We start from the raw sequence: 24698 nt of genomic DNA, 5'->3' as shown, positions 1-24698 counted from the left end.
TGCTGCCCTTCCTTGTTATTACTGTAATGCATACTTACTATCAACCGAGCTGGCAGCCGAGACATCAAGAGAAGATCAAGAGTGTCTATACACAAATCCGGCGAAACACGTAAGTAAAGCAGCGCCGCCATTACTGCGTTGCCTTGCTGCTAAGGAAGTAGCAAAATAATGTGTTGGTCCCGTAGGCGGCTGTAGCAGACGTTAGCTGTAGATGCGAAATCTTCTTCTTTTTCTTAATTTTTTATTTAGTACGTATGCTGTTCAGTGATGCCGGGAAAAGCGTGTTGTGTGGTCGGCTGTTTTAACAACAGTAGGAATAGACCTAGAATTAAACCGTTTGTGAAATTCACAAACCTTTGTTGCACATTGAGTGCCCATGTTTAATGTTACAGGCTTACAGATTACACAGAGTTCCTTGTCGAGTGGAGGACCAAGATGTGCGTTAAAAGTGGATGAAATACATACGATTAATAAAATAATCCTGAATACCTGTAAGAACATGTATTTTACTGCTACAAGTGGTCGTGGCTAATAGTTATTTGCAACTTCTGAAGCTTGTGAACAAATTAGCAACACAGCTACTAATGATAGCATTCGGTTTATTGTTGTCATTAATTAATACACGTCTTAATACATTATGTTGTCAATAAATTACCTTAATCGGTAAGTTTTGGCCACTGCCTGACATCATCTACCCAATGTTCCCTTTCACCTGACATTTTTTCATGAGCAGGATCTCCTATTTGATATTCTCTGACAGGATGCTTTCATTGAAAAGCCATTAGCAAGTGTCACACCGTCACACTCCGCAGGCACGCAGTAATGGCGGCAGGCAAGATGGCAGCGCCCATAAAGTTCGCGGCGGATTGGTGTATTCACATGTTAAGTTACTTTCTGTGACTCTAATAGAAGGGGGGGGGGGTCATCTGTACCCTTTGACCTTCCCTAATGACAAGCCTGCACACACACACACACACACACTGATGCACAAGCAGGTTCAGACCAAAAGCAATAACATTAGGTGACGGTGACTACATTTACTAAAACTGATAAAAATGTATTTATCCAATTATTTCAATTGTTATGAGTAAAGTATTACTGATACATACATATGAAGTTTATGAAGCCATAAAGTCATTATATTTCATAAAAGGAGACAATTTTTAACCTTATTCTCCAACATGGCTGAAGAACAAGACAGCTTTTGGCCTCCATCTATTCAGATCTTACGTTCCTTTCTATGGAGGTGAGGGTGGGGGTGTCATCTATATCCTTTGACCTCCCCTAACGGCGGGCAACACACACACACACACACACTGTGCAAGAGCTGTTTTGGTATGCAGGTGGAAAACATGACGTTGAGATGGAAAAACATGGCGCTGATTCACAGGTGTGAATCATTCAGACCAAAATAGCAGCAGCAGTCTGAGGGCTTCAGCCCACACTGCTCTCCCTCCTCCTGTACCTGCTGTCTGGTGGCAGCCAGTCAAACACCAAAAGCACTGCAATGCATCCGAGGGCACACACACATCCACTCACTTGATTTATGTGTGTGCATGTATCTTTATGTGTGTGTTTGTGTGTGTTCATGAGTGTGTGTGTGTGTGTGTGTGTGTGTGCATGCGTAGTGTACAATCACTAAATGTACACATACACTATATATATATAGTGTGTGTGTGTGTGTGTGTGTGTGTGTGGCAGGGGTGGGGTAAGGGGTTATGGATCCTGCCTTCTGTTCAGATCTGGCCACAAGTCCTCGTCAACATCACAGGTGATCTCCTGGGCTGGGCAACGGGGAAAATAACACCTTGTGTGCCATATGCACCCTTGAACTGACCCCAGCTCAATGCCTCTGCATGTCCCTTCCATCGCTTGCAAAAGAGGCATGCGGGTATGAGGTTGGTGGTCATATACTTTTCATTGGCCCACTGAAAATAATTCTAAAGGTTTTAGAAATCTTGAGCAAAGGGTCAAATACAGAACTGTACACGGGTACTCAATGCAAAAGTACACAGTTCACACTTGAACAGGTACTGAAATACAGAACTGTACACGGGTACTCAATGCAAAAGTACACAGTTCACACTTGAACAGGTACTCAAATACAGAACTGTACACGGGTACTCAATGCAAAAGTACACACTTGAACAGGTACACAATAATTTACCTGAAGTCTATTTGTGGTGCTAAGCCTCAGACTGATTTGTGTTCAGTTTCCTCTGTAAGTGTTCAGGTATGTGTGTGAGTTTTACTAATAACCAAATGTGCTTGCATTTTGAGTAGAAGTGTTTTCACAATGATAACAGGAGATTTCACTTTTGAACAAAGTGTCAAATGTAAGAAATTGTGTGTAGTGTTTCACAATAAGTGATGTGCAAAGCAGATAATGTGTTTAAGCTATGGTTACACAGTGTTCATGCTACAAGAAGTTTAGGTATTGAGGCTTTGGTCTAAGCATTTGTTTTTAGTGTGTAAGCAATTGGCAAAAACTGTAATTCTCAGAAGTGTGGGTGAAAAACAACTTAGACAAGAAAAAGTGCCATCATGACACTAGAAGAAGCAGGTACGCTCAACTCCATAAATAAAACACAGACGTTGGGTGCATAAAAAGAAAACTATAAAGATGAACAGAGAAATGCATTCTCAATGTGCTTGGAGTGGTCAGAGCCGATAGAGTTGGCTGAACTCTCTCTATACGGCTCTGGATGAAGTGTGTGTTTTGCACTAACCGCCCTGCTGAAAAAAACGTGATATAATATCAGTTCTGGAAAGGGTTCACTATACATGAACAGTGTTTTCCGCAAGTTGTCAAGGTTGAATGGCCTGATTATCAGTGGCAGATTGTCAAGACTGCTGTGAGTAAAAGTGAAAGTGGGTTCTTTAGCCATGGAATGCTAAACAAATGGAACAAATCACGTATTACAGGAAAGGCCTGTACTTTTGGTTTCAAAGTCACTTGAGGTCAAAGGTTTATCAACCAATAAATCATCTAACAATTGTAAAAAAGAAAAAGAAATTGCAGTAACCTTTTTATGTCATTGATTGACACTGCCTATATTGTGGCTATAAAATGCTTTATTACAGGAGAACAAGGAAACACATAATACAGTATTATGCACAAGACTTTGACACCATTGACACCACGGAAGCCTTGTGGGGCCAACTATGATGCTGATAATGGAATTCTCTTGAAAGGGTCTATAGACACATGAACATTCTAGACGTTACACATATCAGTGTCAGAGTGATGAAATGTGCCAGGCCTCAGGGTAAGACGGGATGTCCTTGTCCATTCATCAGATGCAGACAGTGATAGGCCACTTCTGATGAACAGGAATGACATGACATGTGACACGTTGCTGAGAGGAATCAGGAAGTAAGTTTATGAAATTGATTTTGTTAGTGAGTGTGAACAGGACAGGAACTTGTAGTGGGGAGGAGGGCAATCTACCCTCCACTAAAAGGAACTACCCGTATTTACATTACATTACATTACATTTGGCTGACGCGTTTTCAGCCAAAGCGACTAACAACGTGATAAACAGATTAAGCTTTTTAAAGCAATTCTCTCAACAATTCAGGACAATTTAAAAAAGGTAGAGTACAATAGGAATAAGTGCATCAGTGAGAGCTGTTTTTAAACAAAGTGTCAGTTCTAGTCAGGTGGTAAGTGCTAGGATCAGCAAGACTAGTTGTAAGTAGTGTTATGAGAGGAGCTGTTCTCTGAAGAGCTGGGTCTAACGGGAAAAGGGAAACCAAAGGGCAGCCCCTCAGCATCACATCATTTTGCTCAATTATTCTAGTGTAATGAAATGTAAATGCACACAAACATTAAATATTATTTACGGTTTCAATGCTGTTTTATCATTCATGTCTGGATTAATGTGTTTTCCCTGTCTACCAAAACATTTCAATATCTGTATTTTTATCTATTGCCCATTCATACTTCCTGTGGTCTGCCAGTCAGGAAGTCTATAGGATCCAGCTGCACAGGGAGGAGCGGATGTTCAAATCCCAAAGCTTCATGATGATCCTGGGTGGCACTATGGTGTTGAAAACAGAGCTGTGGTTGATGAACGGTATCCAAACGTAGATGTTGTGGTGAGAGGTGCAGCAGTGTCCAGAGTATATGCTGCTTCAGCATCTGTGGACCTGTTTGGTCTGTAGTCAAATGAGGCCACCTCCTCTCCCAACACTTAGAAAAACCTAACACACTAACCATGTACTTAGTGTAATTAGGCTATGTGAGGATGCTCTTTATAGACTTTAGTTCTGCATTCAATACAATAATTCCGGGGAGACTTGTCACCAAACTCACCAATTCAGGACTCCTGTATCTACTGTATCTGCCAATGGATTATGGACTTCCTGACCAACCGACCTCAAACTGTAAGGATAGGCCCACACATCTCCTCCCAACTCACACTCAGCACCGGCTCCCCCCGGGCTGTGTATATGCAGCGGATTATCAGTGCCAGAGGAAGTAAAACAGGCCGAGAGCATCACCTGGCCATGGCCATGCTGCACTTTAAACATGGTGCACCTTTCAGGGTATTCTTCATTCTTCCTCATTCAAACATACTGCTGTTCTATAAGCATGAACAAAACAGAATACTGAACCAAATCAAATAAATGACTGACAATAAGTTTTGGCAGTTAATTCTATGGAGCAACGGAACAAAAGAACTTTTTGGGCCTCCTGACCAGTGGATATGTCTGGAGGATGAAGAATGAAGAATATACTGTAGTTAAAGGTTGTATCAGCGATGCCGGGGTAATGTCACTTCTGTAGATATTCAAACAAAACAGAGAGCTAGCTCGCTACTCCCTCCCCCTCCCTCCCGTGCAATTGAAACTCTCCTGAACGCGCATCTCATCGGTGATTGGTTGGAACACTTTGCTTTGCTTTTGAGTGGTTGGCAACACTTTGACCCTCATAAAGTGCAGTAAAACTCCAACTGGGCAAAACAACAAAATCCATGCAGGCAGCTCATGGGGAACTCCATGCAGGTACATGTAGATGGAAGGAATGAGACAGTTTAATCTCTCTCAGTGAGTTGGTTTGTTGAGCTTGTCACAGGTAGGGGGGGCGCTAGAGCCACACCCGTTATTTCTAACCGCCACTGGGGAGCGTGCTGTACCCTTCAATAAAGCCAGAGACTAGAGATAAGTATAAAAATATATTTATTTCTTTTTAGGCTAAAAATGTACTAGTCCACATAGCAGTCCCAAGATTGGCAGCACACAAGTCTAGAGCTCACTACCCCCACTAAATGGCTACTGAAGGTAGCGAAACTTGTATCCACAGTACACCAGTATGAAAGGCAAACTTCATTCACAGCAACCAATAAAAGCACTGCAAGTAGACGGCTACTAATCAGCTGTTACTCGTCAGGGTGTTGGAACATGCAGGGAAGTCCCTATGACAGTATTTAAGCAACAAACAACACATTTAAACAGCTTAGTCCAATTTAGTCCAGGGGTGTGGCACGAGTGGGCTGCCACGAGAGAGGGGAAGAGAAGCAAAGACAATGGACGCCACAGGAATGACTCAATCATTTAAGTCTTGTCAGGCAATACGGTCAACGTTCAGAGAAACCCTGAGGTGTACAGGAGGGTTACTTAACTTGGCGAAGGGTAAACGATTTCACCCCTCTATCATCTCTCAGAGCCATGATCACAAGGGGTTTATCCCAGGCTTCGTAGCGTTCGTGGCTCGTAGAGCCGAGGCAGCAACACTCCCAACTGGCCTCCAAAGATCCGTTTCCACGGTCCGCGACTTAGCCGCTGTGGGCAACATGTCTTGTCCCCGTCCAGGCCTCCTCGTGCACTGAAGCCTATGGTTTAAAAAACCCAAGCCCATAACCCCTGCACCAATCTCAACCACCACATTTTCCCGTTACACACCTGTTAGCCATTGGCCTCCCGGCTAGGCATAGATATATACACTAGATGTCGCCTTGACTACTGCTGTGCATTGGAACGAATGCGTCAATCGAGACGCCATCTTGCCGCAGTGATCCACTCCTCTATAATGCATTAGCGTCAATCTGGGCAAAGATCTAGCGAAAATAAAATCACCATAAATCGTCAAAATCTCAAGCAATTATCTAGTTTTTTGGGTTGTTCCAACTGAAAGGCATGTATTTATGGTTGAGTCTAGAGAAAACTAAGCTTAAGACGATAATAAAGATACATTTTACCCGTCTAGCCCCATAGACTCCCATTCATTCTGCACTAGCTAGCGGCGGCCCTTAAATGAACAATGAGCAGGGGTGAAAGTATTTTTTATTTCTTGGTGGTACTATGAACGCGCTGAAAATTTCACTTAGCCTAATTATTTATTTGTTTGTTTATTTACTGTATTATAGGCTACTTATCAAGCATTCACTAGGACTTCTTATCACTCTAGTATCACTAGATATATTTAACCCACCTGTATATGTTTTTGATTATGAATAAATTGCAAACACTTAATTTCAACATTTATTTATTTATTTAGCCTAGTTACTCTGCTTGCTCCCACTTCCAATTGTTTTTTTATATAGGCTACTGTATATCATGAAACACGTTTCTTTGAGTCATGCCTTTTTATTTGGGAGACTGCAACATACTGTAGCGTTTCACTATCATGAACTGGTTTATTGTCACAAAGCACACAATGCAGCATATAACACAGCGGGCCGTGTCAGGCCCAGAACCGAAGGAGGCAGAACTTTCTCGAACAGTAGCCTATATTCCTCGGGGGTCCCGCCCCCCTCTCGCCAGGCTGCCAACCATGAGCGTGCCCGGGGTTATGCATAGCGCGGGCACTCCCTGATTGACAGCCGGTCGCTACAATACTTCTGTCCGCTAAAACACTTTCATTACGGTACGGATCCACTTGTACTTCACTTCTTTTTGTCGTGTCGCATTCCACTCTAGTCCTATGGGTGACGTCAAGCGACTTTAACGCGCCCGCAAAGCATCCCGGGAAGGCAGCGCTGCATTTGAAATAATGTAGCGCGACAAAAAAGCTGGCCGATGTCCAGCTTTATGCAAATGAATCCGTTGAACGCGAGGCGACTCTCCAATGAAAGGACGAGTTTGTAGGTCCTTTGTTCTACCACAACGGTGCCTGTGAAACTTTGGTTCCGCTTACTAGACAAATAATGTTTTAACGATCTCTTCCACGACCACCTAGTAGTCCATAAAACAAACGAAACTAGGATTTGGATGAATATATTGACTGTTGGTGTTTCTGGTGAGGATTTGAGATTGCATTGAGTAGTTTAAATAAAACAAGATTTCGAAATGGCTTGCATAGTTTGTTTAGGCTATTAATGTGTTGTATACTGTTAAGTACATGCCTAAAATTGTGGTCCATTTGTGGAAAAACACTTAAGATACGTTAAAACGAACTGAGTATGAGCTGGTAACTGACATTTTAAACAAAACGCCCACACACGACTGAACGTGGTAGTAGAGCGGCTACAGGACAAATCGTGCAAATTATGATACAAGCGTGGAATTCGGCAGGTATGTGCTCAAGACCAATACAATGAAATCTACCTGATTGGCCACTTGAAATGGCGGCCATTTTCCAAGATGGCCGCCAAAAAAGACCCCAGAAATTGATTTATTGCTCAGAATTGACCAAAGATATTATGATACAAGCATGAAATTAGCCAGGTATGCTTTAGACCAACACAATACATTCTAACTTATTTTCCAGTTTAAATGACGGCCATTTTCCAAGATGGCCACCAAAAAATACCATAGAAATGGATTTGTTGCACAGAATTGATCAAGCAAGTTATTATATAAGCATGAATTTTGGCATGAATGTGCTAAAAAAACAATACAATCAAATCTACCTGACTCGCCACTTGAAATGGAAGCCATTTTACAATATGGCTGCCAAAAGACTGAATTTAGCCCAGAAGTGAGCAAGAAAATGATGATACAAGTATGTAATTTTGTGTGTTTGTGCTAAAGAGCAATATAATCAAATCCACCTCATTTGCAACTTGAAAATGTAATATGGCAGCCATTTTTAAAGATGGCCACCAAATAAGACACTAGAACTTCATTAATTGCAATTAATTTAGCAGATGTGGCCCAAATCAATGTTAACATTCACTACATTTCTGTTTCCTTATATGATGAAGTCATTGGAAATTCAATCAAGCAAAAATCAAGCAAAAAGGCACATAACTGAGATTCAGTGTTTCACAAATGAACTATGTACAAAGACTACAAACCCTGGAAGGGCTAAATTAATCTTAGAAATCTCACTGAGGGACAATAGAAGAGAGCGTATGCAACAGCATCAGGACTGACAGAGCCGTGCACCAACTTGCCTATCTAAAATACGACTGTACAACCAGAACAGGCGATAACAGAGCATGTTTTTTTTTTTTTGGTAACTGTAACAAGGCAAAGAACTCGGATGCCAAGAAGAACAATATGGCAGTAAGTATCTCAGCATGGAAAAATAACAGTCCATTTCACAGCAAATGTGAGCAATTTTTCAATTGTGTTTTTAAGAAAACACCATCAACATTTCACCCTTTGGAATTAATTGAGTCACTGTAACAGTGCTCTACATCTACTATTCACATGTGCACCCACATAGTGCTGTGCACAAAAGCCCCAAACGGAAGCACTTGCATCTATGGGTGCAACCTTTTTTGCATGAACACTTAGTGAGTTCCTGACAGCTGGCTGCAATTGGAGGCAAAGTTGTCTAACAAACCTGCCATGTATCATCTCCTTTCATCCAACCCCATTCAGCAGGATTCCCAATATCTGGCCTGGCGATTGTAGTCAGGCATTCAGAGTGGTTACACAGAACACTTATAGGCTAGTATGCCTCATATATAATATTCCTGTCTGTTCTTACTGCCCTACTTTGTAGCCTACTCTCCTACTACAAATTACACTGTATATGCCGTTTTACATTTGAGTATATGTACTGTATATCACTCTCGATATCCTTACAATATTTAGACCAAAACTATCTGAATTAAACCAGCCACTGAGGTTATTCGGAATTAATTTTAGCCACTTACAGCGACATTGGACCACTGCTGATTGATTCACTCTGATCGCCTTGTTCTCTAACTCTGGGGTAATTGTGGGGACAGTCGCAGAGAGCACAAATTATAGTGAGCGGCACATTATTACCATATTATTACCGTTAGTACCATTAGCACGTTATTAGTGTTTTTAAACGCCCATATCGAGAAAATCATAAATTACCGTTATTAGCATATTATTACCACAATGGTATCGCATCACGCACCACCCTCCATTGACATCAAGAATTGTCAATATTAGCATGTTATCACCATGTTATCAGTGTGTTATAAGGGGCTTATTTGTCGTTAATAACTGTTACCGCTGTTATTTGCATGTAAAACCAAAAGCGACCTATGCGACCGGAAAGACGGAAGTCATTATTTGTCTATGGAGGGTCGGCGAATAAAGCGACCAAAGTGAATTCGCCGGGAGTGAACCAATCTGGGCGACAGCAACATCGAGAAAACCATGAATTGCCGTTATTAGCATATTAGTGTCATTATATTATTAGCATGTCATAACCATTTTATTTGTTTGGGGGGGTGGGGGGGTGGCATCACGCAACGCCCTCCATTGACATTAAGAACTGGCATTATTAGCATGTTATCACCATGCTATTTGTGTGTCATAAGTGGCTTATTTGTCATTGTGGAACATTTTTAATATCTGTATCACTTCATCATCTATGGAAACATATTTAAGGAGAGTGAACAATTATTTACACCACATTTGCAATTTGCACATTTGAAATTTGCAAATTTCTCGGGTCTTTTTGGACACCATCTTGGAAAATGGCCAGCATTTCAAGTAGCAAATCAAGTGGATTTGATTGTATTGGTCTTGATCAAATCCATGCCAAATTTCATGCGTCCATCATAATTTGCTTTGACAATTCTGTGCAATAAATCAATTTCTGGGGTCTTTTTTGGTGGCCATCTTGGAAAATGGCCACCATTTCAAGTGGCCAATTAGGTAGATTTCATTGTATTGCTCTTGAGCACATACATGTTGAGTTTCGTGCTTGTATCATAATTTGCTAGGTCAATTCTATGCAATAAATCAATTTCTGGGGTCTTTTTTGGCGGCCATCTTGGAAAATGGCCGCCATTTCAAGTGGCCAATCAGGTAGATTTGATTGTATTGGTCTTAAGCACATACATGTCGAATTTCATGCTTGTATCATAATTTGCTAGGTCAATTCTATGCAATAAATCCATTTTTGGAGTCTTTTTTGGCGGCCATCTTGGAAAATGGCCACCATTTCAAGTGGCCAATCAGGTAGATTTGATTGTATTGGTCATAAGCACATACCTACCAAGTTTCATGCTTGTATCATAATTTGCACGATTCTTGCCAAATGGGCCTTGTAGCCGCTCTACTATGGGGAGGCAGCGCGACATCTATGCGACACGACAAAAAGAAGTGAAGTACAAGTGGATCCGTACCGCGTACGGCGTTACTGTAATATATTGCTGTTTGCGGTAACGCAGTAATGTAAGGCATTACAAAAAAAAAATTGGGTAATATTTACTCGGTACAAACTTCAGTAACGCGCATTACAATGCAGTTTAACCCAAAATTAAGCGCTTGTTTTGTTTTGATACATATTCGCAAACACCACGCGAGAACAACAGAGGAGAAAAAAAACGTGCAAAACAGTAGAACGTTATCTCCTGATACTGGTTGAATATGACTGTGGCTGCAGCAGACTCGCAGGCGGACTCTATTTGCGGGATGGACATAAGCCTACGCTCATTATTTTCAGCTTGTCAGAGACAAGGCTATGAAGAACATAATAGTTAGTGCACTTTGTGTGCGAAACCGAAAGATCTCTCAGCTCGCGAAATAGCACAAGTACATTAATGAAACATCTAAAGTAGTGCCACGCTAATCTTTTTGATTCTTGATAAAACACAAACTATGCTGTTGTGCATGTCAGCTTTGTGCTGTGAACTTGAATTGAAGAGAATAAAGGGATAGAAATGCAGAAAAAGATTGTGTAGCCTGGCAGTGCCACCGCTCCCACCACGCGCATCACGCACTTTGCGTTGGGCACCAAAGGACAGAGGGGGCACCCAAATGTAACCAATGAATAGTAGCTTTACTGCAAACTGCGTTTCACTCTTCATCAATAACGTTTACAATGTCAAAATGCACTAACACGATGTTACATGCAAGTTTGATACCTTTTGGGTTCTCTCAATCACCACGTAGTACTAGAATTGGTGGGTCTTCAATCATTCGTTTTCCAAGCATTTAGGCTACATGAAGCACATGATATGCCGAGTCGACTGAAACGCTTTCCATTCAGATAGCTAGGTGGATACCAGGCTCATAATTGACTTGTATTCGCAAAACGAAATGTGAAGCAACATGTCATTGCATACTTCCATTTCCAAAGCAATGAAGGTTGCTTAAAACAACTTAACATTGTGCATATTATTGTTAATATTGTGCTATCAATGTAACTCAAACAAATAAGGCTTGTAAACAAGAGCTGGCAAAAGGGCATTATGACAACGTAAAGATCAATGCTCTTAAAGTGACAGTGCACCATTTATAAGTAAAACAGCATTTCTTCAGAAATTAATGTTTAAAAATACACAGTAATGGTCTGTAAATAATAGGCCTTTTATTTTACTTTAGGTGTTTGAGTTATAATTTAAATGTCACTCACTCAAAGCCACTCACTTAGGGCACCGAAATGGCCAGCAGGGCACCATCTTGACATGTCTTTATTAAAGGAACCGTAATTAAAAAATGTATTTCAATTAATCATAAAATTGCCCTGATATGTCACTAGACATTAAGACATCATGTTCATTTCAAATACTTATATCACTGACAACAGTAGTCTGGCCAGGATATTGTCATTTAAAAAGTGAAGTTGCAGCCCTCAACTGATGTTGATGTTGTCATGTTGTGTTTTGGCCTAATGCGCCACCCTCCACCTATCTACTAATCACAAAGTCAGTAGTGTTTCGTCATCAGGTTGCCAACTCTGCCAGTCAGAGGGGAGGGGAAGGGGATACACCGCTCTACAGTAATTTGAAAGTGATTGTAGTACCCGTTTTGGCCACAATCTTACATACGGTTCCTTTAAGCTTTGATTTACAATATAGTAGGCTCTCTATTGATTTTAATGAGTAGGCCTAGGCCTTAAAGTTACAGTATTTCTATCACAATTTACCAGACTTTGACCTTTTGTCGGTTTTTAACAAAATTCTGACTATGATTGTTCCTTGTATTGCATTATGAGCACTGCGCCTTTTGCATTCTACTGTTGCCTTAAGCCTAGCTCAGTCATTATGCTATACCACATCTCCCTCCATTGGAAGAGCAAGCTGCATTGAGCGTAATAAACTGCATTTAGAATGACAAATCCATATTTCTAGATATTTTGGTGAAAGTAACTTAAAAGTAATGCAATAGTAGTGTAATGCCTTACAATTCAGAGACAGTAATATTATAATGTGACAAATTACTTTGAAATGACAGTAATAAGTAATGCATACATTACGATTTTGAAGTAACTTGCCCAACACTGATGGCTGAGTGTTCTGTCTGTGGCTATGGCTGAGTGTTCTGTCTGTGGCTATGGCTGAGTGTGTGTTCTGTCTGTGGCTATGGCTGAGTGTGTGTTCTGTCTGTGGCTATGGCTGAGTGTTCTGTCTGTGGCTATGGCTGAGTGTGTGTTCTGTCTGTGGCTATGGTTGAGTGTTCTGTCTGTGGCTATGGCTGAGTGTGTGTTCTGTCTGTGGCTATGGCTGAGTGTGTGTTCTGTCTGTGGCTATGGCTCCACACTAGCCTGGGTGTTCCCATGCTGCCTTGCGCGCGATTTGATTCACGCTGCTAAGGCAGCCTGGAGACCATGGAGCAAATCCATGCTCCATGGTCTCCAGACCAATCACAGAACAAGGGGGAAAGCAAGACGATGATGAGCTATGCACAGACGCATTTGATAGACATCCGTGGCACCCAATAAACGGATCTGGGCATTTTTTTCAAATACGAGAAAATTAACGTTTGGTTCCCAGACCACGTCTCATTGAGAAAGTGGTGGCGCTAGCCAGGCTAGCTCCACACCTGACTATCTTATGCATTTGTCATGTATACAGACTTTACTGTCCGTATTGACCCTAGGCAGATGGGTCAGGCCCTTGAGTCGTGGATCTGCTCGAGGTTTCTTCCTTACCCATGATCCTTCTTTCTTTCTTTTGTTTTCTTCCTCTTTTCTTTGTCTCTGATTGCCTACATTCTGTAAAGCGCCATGATACATGTGTAATGTTTTGGCGCTCTATAAGCACAAGAAATTGAAATTGAGTGTGTGTTCTGTTTGTGGCTATGGCTGAGTGTGTGTTCTCTCTGTGGCTATGGCTGAGTGTTCTGTCTGGATTTGACTAGCCAATAACTAGAACACAAGAACAGACTGCAACAGACAGCCAGGACTGCAGGAGTGCCATGTGAGAGTTCAGAATGCTTTAAATAAGGACACAAATAATGTAACTTATTTTATTCTGACATCAAACACGTCACTTGGACAGCTCACAGTGAGTGGAACAAATGTGTTGGTTACATGTTTAAAACAAAGAAAGTGCTGTAGTGCTTTCACTCCACAGTGAACATGCAAGGAACAGGTGCAACGTTTTGGAGTGTGTTTCAGTTTTATCCCTCTTCCTCCTTTGAACCTGATGTGGTCCTACATTAAGGTACCTTGTGTAACTTTTAGTAGGGTTATGTTTTGGGTACTTTTCCAACTGTTGTTTATGATCCATGCTGATAAATGCTTTAGTACCACAGCCTAACCAGCCATAGCATTTGTGCAATCGCCTTTGTGGCCTTTTTCTTTTGTTTCTAATTTCTTTAGGCGAATTCTTCAGATCCTCTCTTCTATTTAGCTAATAGGGATAGCACACTGCTGGTTAGGCACTGGGGGTGACACTGTTAGGAGTGAGTGACTATATCTGTTATCTGTTAAGAAAAGCTGTCTACGTCCACATTAATGTATTTTCAGTTCAAAACTATATATAACATAACATACAAATGTATGTATGTATGTATGTATGTATCTATCTATCTGGACGCATCTACAGATCTATGACTAATGGCAGAACTGAATGAATTTTACAAATCTTGTATTAGATCAGAGCCTCAGGAGACACTATGGTAGCCTGGTTAGCACGCTGGCCTTCTCAATTGTTCTTGAGAGAGGGTCTGGAAAAGCTTGACTTACGACTTCCAGCAGGGGCGTAACTAGCAGTGAAATTAAACTGAAATTGGTGCATTAAACTCTTACCAAATTGTTTTCTGAAGTGCAGCAATCTTGTAAACGAAGGTTTAAAATGCAGTTGTTTTTCAATTCCAAAGAAATGCACGTCCATGCCGAATTAGTGACTGTATTTGCATGCTGTGTTTTAGGGACATTGGAAATGGGCTTCAATGGCCCCTTGGCCAGACGGACCTGCAGAGCAAATCCCAAATTTGCCAAAGGTTCGTATGGGTATTCCCAGGCTAGCACTATGTTCATCATTAAAGACTGTGCATGTCTTCCACAGACACCACAAGACAATGGGGACAGCATGAGAGACAACAAGGGCTCTAACTGAAATGACAGGCAAAGAACAAAGTCACTTACAGTAATGATTAAACGGTCTCATGCATGAACTGCAGCTCTCATGTGGTGAGTGGGAGCATTGCGCTGGACCGCCATTGGTTGTGATTAACGTCCTGTTCGTGGTATTGAATTATCGATTAGATTCCGTCTTATTATTAAATTAGCTTATGTAGACTTTAGACTTTGCACTTTGCCCACCATTTATTATTAATGTCTTCTGAGTGTGAGAATTCCACACCCCTTAGTGCTGGATTCTCAAGATTACCCAGCATTCAGCATTTGTGTGTCAAGATCATCTGCAACAAATTAAAGAGTTCAAGAGTTCTCACATGTATCTTGACAATCCTTATAGTGTCCAGTTTCCTTCCAAACCCATTTTCCTTGGAACAGAAAGTCCTATAGAAAACACCCACCAAAACATCTGATTTGTTTCACATGACGCCCCATGTGAACATCTTAAATATACATGTTCCCTGTGTGGCTTTGCAGAACTCAGACACATGGACTCTGCGCCCACACAGTCTGTGCTGTGGCCTCCATCCTCCTGCAGGGCCCAGGGCAGTTGCCTCAGTTCACCATCAGATATGCAGGGCCCAGGGCAGTTGCCTCAGTTCACCATCAGATATGCAGGGCCCAGGGCAGTTGCCTCAGTTCACCATCAGATATGCAGGGCCCAGGACAGTTGCCTCAGTTCACCATCAGATATGCAGGTTCACAGCGGTCCTCTTATCAGGAAGCAGTCCTTTCTTCATGAGGTAGGTCAGGTGTTTTGCAAACAATGTGGTTTGAAAAGACTTGAGTTATTGAGAGCTATAATATCCATATCCACCAAAATAGTGTTCTCTCATGGTATGCAGGTCCACTCTGGCTTGACAAGGTCTCTGCAGTGGGGAGGTGAGGTAGCATAGTAAGTAATCAATAGGTATCCCTCAGATGAGATGTTAAACTAACACAATTCCCCTTTTTGTCAATTGTCAACTAACTGGGTAAATTCAGTGCTAAGGGGAAACTGGTTTAATTCACAGTGATGTTTGCATATTGCAACTTGATAATAACATTCTCTCTTTTCTTGTAGGAAAATAACTTGTTTTCATCAAAAGCCAGAGATCCTGTTACCTGCAGCGTATTATTTATCCTTATCAGTCAGACTGAGTTCCAAAACAGTAGGCTACTCACTATCATTTAATTAATATGGGTATTTGATTCTGATCATGTAACTGCTGCCATCACACTTTAGCTTTCACCCAGTGATAAACATGATTATGAGACAAGCAATACAAAATATAGGTAGAAATGGAAATAAGCTTTAATAAATAACTACCTCTGTTGTTACAATGTGATCTGGCTTTTGATCAATAAGGTCTTTCTCCAATTTTGTTTGAATTTATTGATTTTGCAGACATGTTTGAATAATTAAATAGACTGAAAATATATTTATGTGTGTGTATAAAAAATGTTAAGAAAGAGAAATTATCTGAGCAATTGTTTTTATCAGTATTCTTGAAAATGGCAACTATGATAACAGTAGGCCTTAATGATAAAAACAAATGATCATTCTTACCTGGTGAGGTTGTTAGTTTAGGTTTCTCCTCTTCCATTGTAATATTAAGAGGCCAACCAGAACCAGAACCCCACATATAAGGACTATAACAGCAACTAGACTGACTACAATGGCAACAGTGTTTATTCTTTCAGCACATTCAGTGTCAGAAGATGTTGATCCTTTTCTTAGGACATCAAGTCCCAGCAACTCACACCTACAGAGGGCACATACATAATTACAGTTTAGATACATGACCCAGTGTTGTAGTACTCGAGTCCGAGACTCAAACTCGAGTCGAAGTCATTACCTAAATTTAGAGAGTCGTGACTTGACTTGGACTTGAGCACTGATGACTCGAACTTGGACTCGGACTCGTGCATTCGCACTCGCGATGACTCGTCGAGGACTCGACTTTTTTTTGTAATATATCATAAGGCTATAATTGTAGTATGTCATTATTATTAATTTGCTATATGATTTTAATATCTAAATTATTCGTAATACTAGTTTTAGTTCAAGGGAATGTTAGGCTACTGCTTCGTGTCGTAGGCTACATCGCAAGTCACATCATGTTCACATGCAAAGCAAACTAACGTTAAATAACTTTCAGTGTCCCGCCGGCGGGACGGTTACCCCCCTCCCCCACCTCCCCCCAACATTCTAAATCAATTGTATGCACCATATTGCTATGTAGCATAGTAATGTTATACACCATTTCAAAGCTTTGACTCTTGGGAATCCAAAAATGACAACTTTTTTCATGTACAATCTGTATAGTGCTTTACATTCTCAGATTAATCTTATTATGTCTCAATTAAATTTGATCCAAAATGCCCCCCTCCCCCCCTTCCGCTTTTGGTGCTACCCTGACTTCTGGCTGCAGTGTAGCTGCAGCACAATAAGTAGATGCAACATATTGGGTACTGAAATATTCACAAAAATCCATAGAAATTGAATCTTCATGTTGTGTTATCCAATATTAGTTGTACAGATGTATAGTCTATCTTATACACACTCATTGAACCAACAAAGTAAATGCAAAAAAAGAGACATTTTTGTAATCATTCCATATTTAGTGTAGTCATTCCATATCAGAACCCCTGAAGTATAATCCAAATACAATACCTCAAAGTGTTACCTTTCATTTGAGACCAGGATTATGCTTCTACACAAAGGGGTTCATGTGCAGTAAGCATTTGATTGTCAGTATGCATTTTGGATAACAAAAAGTCCTATGGGGAGTATCCATAGGCATTTTACAAAACGCATGGGCATACCTTGGCAAATAATAGTCTAAAGCACTCATATTTTCATTCTATATTGATCTACTTTTGCACACAACTTCACAAGACCTGGTGCTAGGGCTCAGTTGTGTTTCTAAGGGATATCAAGAGACCTAGAGGGCTGAAATGTGGTCAGTTCAGAGATGCTTGTAATCCGGCAGAAAGAAAAAACTATATTCTAGCCTCTGTAACTCTTTGTGAGTACATCACACATTTATTGTGACTGTTTCCTACGAAAACTACAGGTTCTCAGCTTTCTATAGAGGTCCAACATTTGATAGTAGGCCCCAGAAGAGGTGGGAACAATGCCCTTGTAAATAGGCACAGTGCAATTTCAGGCAAAAACTTGAAATGTTTTTTGAGAGTTAAGAAGTTTAACACCAAAATGCCTGGAGATATGGCCGCCGCTATTTCAATGTAGTAGGCTTGCCAGGCAATATTAGTTCTCATACATGACATAACATTACCTACTGTAAGATTACACTCAGCCTAGGCTAAACAACACACACTGCTGCTGGATAGCTGATCATCGTGACTTGGTGAACAGTGTTTTCCCTGACTGACGCGAGAAGCGAGGTTCCATTCATTCATTTTCATTCGAGGCGTGCCCTGCCGTGCTTCTGTCTGTCCATTTGCAGCAGGCTATTATCGGATGAAAGAAAATTAAACTAAACGTTTTCCCGATCAAGATATAGCATACTTCTTAATTTTGGTGTCATAAAATATAGAAGCATAACATTAAATTGCCTAGTAGAGTATCCATGTAGTGTCAATGTAGGCCTACGTGTCTGCGCAAGTGAAACTGACAAACTGAACCTCTCGTGGGTAGGCCAGAAACAACTATATTTAAAACCACGAATGAACTGGATTACTGTTACTGTTCAAACGAGCGATTTGATAGCCTAATCCACTGCACGAAAAAAAGCAACGTGTTCTATTTCTAACAGGTGAATATCGTAGCAAATAGTATGGTGATGGCAGCTTAAAAAAAAACATTTATTTCACTCATCTCGCTGAAATGAACGTGGCCTGTTGCACAAATAAATTAATTAGGCAGATGATCTACATCTTCGTTAACCTAAAGTTAGTTTTCATCTCTATTGTTGACGTGAAATATGTCTCCATAGTGTCAGTGAAGTGATAACATAATTATGCAGTTGCCGGTAGCCAGTGTTCACGTCACGGGAGTCAGAAAGAAGCTACCAAGACGGGCCCTGCTCTGTTTCTGTCCCTCCCAAACTGCGCTAAAATTGTGTAGGCTATTTAACACCCAGAATTTAAAAAATGCCCTTTTATGATCCACACTACCTCTTACAAAATAGGCCTACTCCAACGTTCATCTAGCTCTTGTGAAGTATGAACTTCTACAACACTGCCTATACAATTGTCAGCAGTCAGTAACAGCATAATGTGACTTAATGGCCTGTGTGATTGGGATGTGGATTGCTCATTTATTATGAGTAGGCCTATAGGCTATGGTATAGCTATGGTATGGTATTCTCTCCGATATAATAAATACAACACATTGGGTTTGGCAAGAAATTTGGCAATACTACTTTCACACAAGTGATGGCACCCCTGCTTGGAGACAGAAGATTGTCCGTTTTGCTTTTAAGGATTTCATCTGCAATGGAAAAAAATGGAACGACATGTAGGCTATGCTTACTTTAGTGCTGGACTTGGACTCGACTTGATCAATAGGGACTCGACTCGGACTCGACGTGGATCAATAGTGACTCGACTTGGACTTGACTCGGACTTGAACACTGAGGACTCGAACCTGGACTCGGACTCGAGGCATAGTGACTTGACTACAACACTGACATGACCATCAGCTGAGTGTTTAATCTGAATCTGTACAGTGTATAAACTCACTGTGTGTGTGGTCTGCAGGATGTGAATGATCCATCTGAGTATGAGTCACCTACACAGTCACCACACACAGTATCTGAAGATGATGTGCCTGCATGAAAAGACAGAAACAAAATCAAGGTTGATATTTAAATATGCCTTTCTATGTCAGTGTTTCACTGTATGCCTGTGTGTGTTTTACCCTATTCAATTAACAAAAATGTCATCCCATCACTATTAGGTGTCGCCACCTGACGTCATAAAGTGGGTGGCGGCCATGTTGGAAGTATGCAAAAGAGAACATAATGTAAACCCTATTTAGTATAACTTCTATCGGAACGTCACGTACCAACCGTCCCATATGTCCAACCTCTTACGTGTGTTAGATTTTAGTGGTTTTCTGTATGTCATTCTTTTTGGTTCTTTGTCTAACTCATTGAATGCCAAGCTGTTTTCAGGAGCTTTGTCCTAGAGTGCCATCAATCTAGACCATTGTTGATGATTTTTGTACAGCCACAGCATATTCTGTGTTATAGCTATGAACGCGTAGAATAGCTCGATTAAAAGGTGAGACTTTAAGCTCTCGGTGGGTGCAAACCGTGTATTTCTACACGCCTCTGTTCCTGAGAAATCCCAATCTAAACAGTGGCTAGTTTTCATCAAAATCGCAGTTTTTTTCTAGAAATGGAGATATAATGTAGCTTTAGCATACTGTCGACCAAATGAAGACAGCAACAAGCAGCATAAGCAACATAAACAATCAGCAACTGTGTGTCTATTGTAGGCCTATTCATTTGTATAACCAACAAATATAGTTGGGCAAGTTTATTTAAATGATCTTACAATGCTGCCCTATGGAGCACAGCTACCAGCAATAATTCAATACTCCCAAGATGGTGCACATTCGGAAATTTACGTTTATGACATCAAATTTCTGATGTGGGTGGCAACACCTAATATGACAATTACTATGTATTTTCTAACCTAGCTGTTTGATGTACTGTCCTGGTGAGCACTTTGTGTGTTCCACAGCTTTTCGGCAGCCATCTTTGATTGGGTCAGTGCAGTAGTGACCTTCCAGAGGCTCACAGAGTGTGTCTGAGGTGGAGCTGCACGCCCTCTTTACTCTTAGACCTGAGGCTATATTAGAACATATTACACTGATTATACAGTCATAAAAGAATTATTTAAATTGTATCCAACAATGCAAACACCCAGATGTGGCATGACAGGTACGTGGTGGAACAGTGGTAATGTCACCAACTGACAAACTTCAAAGACTCAACATAAGTTCATGTTTTGTGCAAAAAAACATTAAAGCAAAACAGAACAAAACTGCTGATGTGTTTGCTTACTGGAGTCACAAACTGTGCAGGATCTGCACGACTCAAGCCCATTGGGTGCATCAGTGTAGGACGATGACAGACATGGGACGCATGTTGTGCTGGTGAAATCTGTGCAGTGTCTCCGAACATAATAACCTTTAATAAATAAATCAACAATTATAACATACGTATATAAAACATGGGTTATGTCATATGTTTATGTTGTGTAGTATGACACAGTATCCTTACCAGGGCCACACATGGGGCAGCACCACTCCCCCTCAAGGTACTCAGCTCTACCACAGCCAGTAGAGACCCCAGACACAGTCAGGAGGAGGATCACAGCAATAATCACCAGCTTCACCATGGTTTCATCTGATTGGGGTGCAGTCGACTTCAATATGGTGATGTTCACATGAGTGTGTTGCACTTCTGAAACGATTTGATAAGAGTTTAATGCACAAATTTAAGTTTAATTTCACTGCTAGTTACACCCCTGGAGGTCAATAGGCTTGTTCGACTTGAGGCAGATCTGTGCAGATCTGACTTGATGTGATGCATGCTGGGTTGAACACAGTGCATACTGGGATGGACGCAATGCTTACTGGTTAGAAATTTTGTCCGACTTCTGTCAGCCGGGGAGGGACTTACCACCGTGACACCATGTCACATGACCTTAAAATATCGCACTTCTGCCATCTAGTTTCCACTGGATTTTTTTTATTTTCGGTGCCGTTTGAGTAGTATAGTCTATAGTATACTACTTAAACGGCACCGACAATCAAAAAATCCAGTGGAAACTATATGGCAGAAGTGTGTAGGCCAATCTGCCCACCGGCTTTTTCAACTTCGCTACCTACAGATGTTTTACCGGTACGATATTTCGAAACGCCATGTTATTCCCCATAGACAATCCACGCCCGGAAGTTGGATGGATACGGAAGTTACGGAGGCGGGACTTATTCTGGAGAGGTCTATACACCAATCCGCCGCGAACTTTATGGGCGCTGCCATCTTGCCTGCCGCCATTACTGCGTGCCTGCGGAGTGTGACGGTGTGACACTTGCTAATGGCTTTTCAATGAAAGCATCCTGTCAGAGAATATCAAATAGGAGATCCTGCTCATGAAAAAATGTCAGGTGAAAGGGAACATTGGGTAGATGATGTCAGGCAGTGGCCAAAACTTACTGATTAAGGTAATTTATTGACAACATAATGTATTAAGACGTGTATTAATTAATGACAACAATAAACCGAATGCTATCATTAGTAGCTGTGTTGCTAATATGTTCACAAGCTTCAGAAGTTGCAAATAACTATTAGCCACGACCACTTGTAGCAGTAAAATACATGTTCTTACAGGTATTCAGGATTATTTTATGAATCGTATGTATTTCATCCACTTTTAACGCACATCTTGGTCCTCCACTCGACAAGGAACTCTGTGTAGCCTAATCTGTAAGCCTGTAACGTTAAACATGGGCACTCAATGTGCAACAAAGGTTTGTGAATTTCACAAACGGTTTAATTCTAGGTCTATTCCTACTGTTGTTAAAACAGCCGACCACACAACACGCTTTTCCCGGCATCACTGAACAGCATACGTACTAAATAAAAAATTAAGAAAAAGAAGAAGATTTCGCATCTACAGCTAACGTCTGCTACAGCCGCCTACGGGACCAACACATTATTTTGCTACTTCCTTAGCAGCAAGGCAACGCAGTAATGGCGGCGCTGCTTTACTTACGTGTTTCGCCGGATTTGTGTATAATCGCTAAAGCAGTAGTTAAATAGAAAATGTCATGCTTACCAGGACGGAGAAACAGGCATATGGCTACAAGGATCATCCGAGCAATATGACATTTTAAATCTCCGTAAAAATCCGTTTAAATCCAATTTGCTTAAAAGGAAAGGAACATAATCCAGTTGGGAGATTTATTGCTCAATCGCGGTTGACAAATGAATTCACGGAAAACCATGATCAATATATTTTCTATTCATAAATATACGCAAAGTTCTATCTGCAAAGTGCTATCAACCACGGTCAACGGGTTTGAATTTGTCCATGCAATACAAAACTGGCACGTTGATTTCACGGGATGGATTAATTTCCTTCTTCCTCCTCTTTGTGGACGAAACTGTCTGTCTCCCAACACCACATGTGCGAATGAAGCGATGAGACTTCGGACCTTGTGTCGAGCAGGGGCGTGTCACTGCCCCGGTAGAAAGGGCGTGACATAACACACATAATGTTTCCATAACAATCACATGAATGATGACTAACGAGGCCTCGGCTTATGAATGTGGTTTGTTTGGGAAACACACCCACGTCAATCTGATTCAAAGGTGTTGCGCGAACCAGTCGCATTGTGGGCTAGTGTTAGAATGTGTTATTGTCAGGCGAAATGTGTGTCTAGCCTATATTCACTTTCTTTTCTGTCAGGAAAATGTCCCTTATCCATAACGCCTTGCACAAAGAGGAATAATGACAATCTGACCAAGAAATAAAGTTTAAGTATAAGCAAGGGCGTCAGTTTGTTTTTAATAGTGGTGGGGACAATAACCATAAGCTTGAGTGTGGTTTGAAACGTGCGGGGTACCCTTATGTAAGCTATTCATCCATTCAACGCTGCATATGCTCAACAGTAGTGTTGCGCCGGTTAAGGTTTTTTAACATCCGCACCCACCCGACCCGTCAGGAGAGTCAATCTTCACCCACTCGACCCTCAATATGCACTGATTAACTACCCGAACCTGACCCGACCCGACAAAAAAAAAAAACAATGAGACGTCTTTTTGCCGCAACGTGTGTCTGAAAACGAGGTGAAACCTACTGCACTTTGGTTAGCTTGCATTTGCTTTGCTGTTGCTTAGAATGTTAGATTCTTGCGATAGATGTCTTCAGACAATAAAAAGTAATTTGGAAGGGAAATTGAAGAGAAGAGTTGCGTTGGCCGTGATTCCCCTTTGAAAATCAGAGGTTCACAGGCTACTCTGTGGCCTTGGTCAGTGGCGCCGCAAGCCGTAATCCTGTAGCCTATGTGCGTACAATTCATTCATGAAATCATTCAATACAACAATAAAAATAGCTTGTGTACTGTCTTAATTGAAACATGCTTCACGCACAAATGATAGCCTAGGGCAAAGAGAATGGACATCTCAACATAAGGATACATTAGAAGATGATGATTGGTGTAAACTTTGTCACAGGACGTGATAAGCAGTTCGGGCGCTTAAAAACGCAACGTTCCATTCAGTCATAGGGGAGCGCGGGGCACAAAGTAACGCGGGGTTAAATGTAACACGGACTTTTTCCCTATTTGCAGGGGGTTGATCGAGGCATGCTATTGGTCAGTTAATCACATTACTATGAGACGGTATTCCACAAATGTTCAGTCAGTATGGACGTGTTTCCACGTAGATCTGCAGCAAAACGCCTTTTGAAGACATCAACTTAAATGTCTAGGTGGTACTTGTCTTTCCATTACTGAGTTGTGGGTTCAGCTCACTGACTCCAATCTTCTATCATCTTAATAACCGTCTTGTAGGCTAAAAATGAACACCGTTTTGAAACATGTAGCCAACTCATAGCAGGAGCTAGCTTATCTTATAACAAACGTGACCCAGCGGGGTTAGTTGTAACGCGCTGTTACAACTAAGCCACTCATACTGTACAATGATGTTGCAATACAAAAATATGCGCGTATTAGTGTTAGTTTAGTTAGTTTTTGTGATGTTTTGCATTTTGCCTCATGTGTTTTCAGGTTTGAGGGCTTTTCTTGGCAGGATTGACCTTGGTTAGACTCTTTGCTTCCTTTGGCGCATGTTATTTCTCCGTATAGAAAATAAAGTCAATTTTCGACACACGTCTGTTGTTAGTTCATGACTTATGTATCATAAATAGTCAGATCCTATTCTATCATACACATTCAGATACATTTATTGAATTAATCTAATTAAAAACAGCCGTTTGGATGAGTGTTACCACTAACCCCGCATATGGGGCAGGTTGTAACATT

At 41.1% G+C, this 24698-nt stretch overlaps 1 protein-coding gene across 2 annotated transcripts; it reads right to left on the bottom strand.

The window, feature by feature from the left end:
* Positions 1-13561: 13561 nt before the first annotated feature.
* Positions 13562-22818, bottom strand: LOC143101396 (tumor necrosis factor receptor superfamily member 14-like). 2 transcript variants are annotated; one of them, XM_076264719.1, is made up of 7 exons: positions 22490-22818; positions 20929-21111; positions 20710-20835; positions 20339-20494; positions 19379-19466; positions 16239-16434; positions 13562-15558 (listed from the first exon to the last, which is right to left on the bottom strand). In XM_076264719.1, exons 1-6 carry the CDS (start codon positions 22524-22526, stop codon positions 16251-16253), a joined length of 774 nt encoding a protein of 257 aa, XP_076120834.1. In that variant the 5' UTR covers positions 22527-22818; the 3' UTR covers positions 13562-15558; positions 16239-16250. The 2 variants fall into 2 exon arrangements, with proteins under 2 accessions (XP_076120834.1, XP_076120835.1); XM_076264720.1 differs by having other exon boundaries at positions 20929-21108.
* Positions 22819-24698: the final 1880 nt, after the last annotated feature.

Source organism: Alosa pseudoharengus, unplaced genomic scaffold, assembly GCF_046254945.1.
Source record: "Alosa pseudoharengus isolate Yale_2024_CS ecotype anadromous, Long Island Sound unplaced genomic scaffold, YU_APseudo_1.1 YU_APseudo_1.1_scf_34, whole genome shotgun sequence".
NCBI lineage: Eukaryota > Metazoa > Chordata > Actinopteri > Clupeiformes > Clupeidae > Alosa > Alosa pseudoharengus.
This window is presented reverse-complemented; position numbering and strand designations above follow the sequence as displayed.

Excerpts from the sequence above, each read along its gene's own strand:
- LOC143101396 (XM_076264719.1), bottom strand. The coding sequence starts at position 22,526 with ATGATCCTTGTAGCCATATGCCTGTTTCTCCGTCCTG. Across the intron at positions 20,836-20,928 it reads CTGCCCCATGTGTGGCCCTG|GTTATTATGTTCGGAGACAC; the intron begins GTAAGGATACTG and ends TATTTATTAAAG. Across the intron at positions 20,495-20,709 it reads CTGCACAGTTTGTGACTCCA|CCTCAGGTCTAAGAGTAAAG; the intron begins GTAAGCAAACAC and ends GTTCTAATATAG.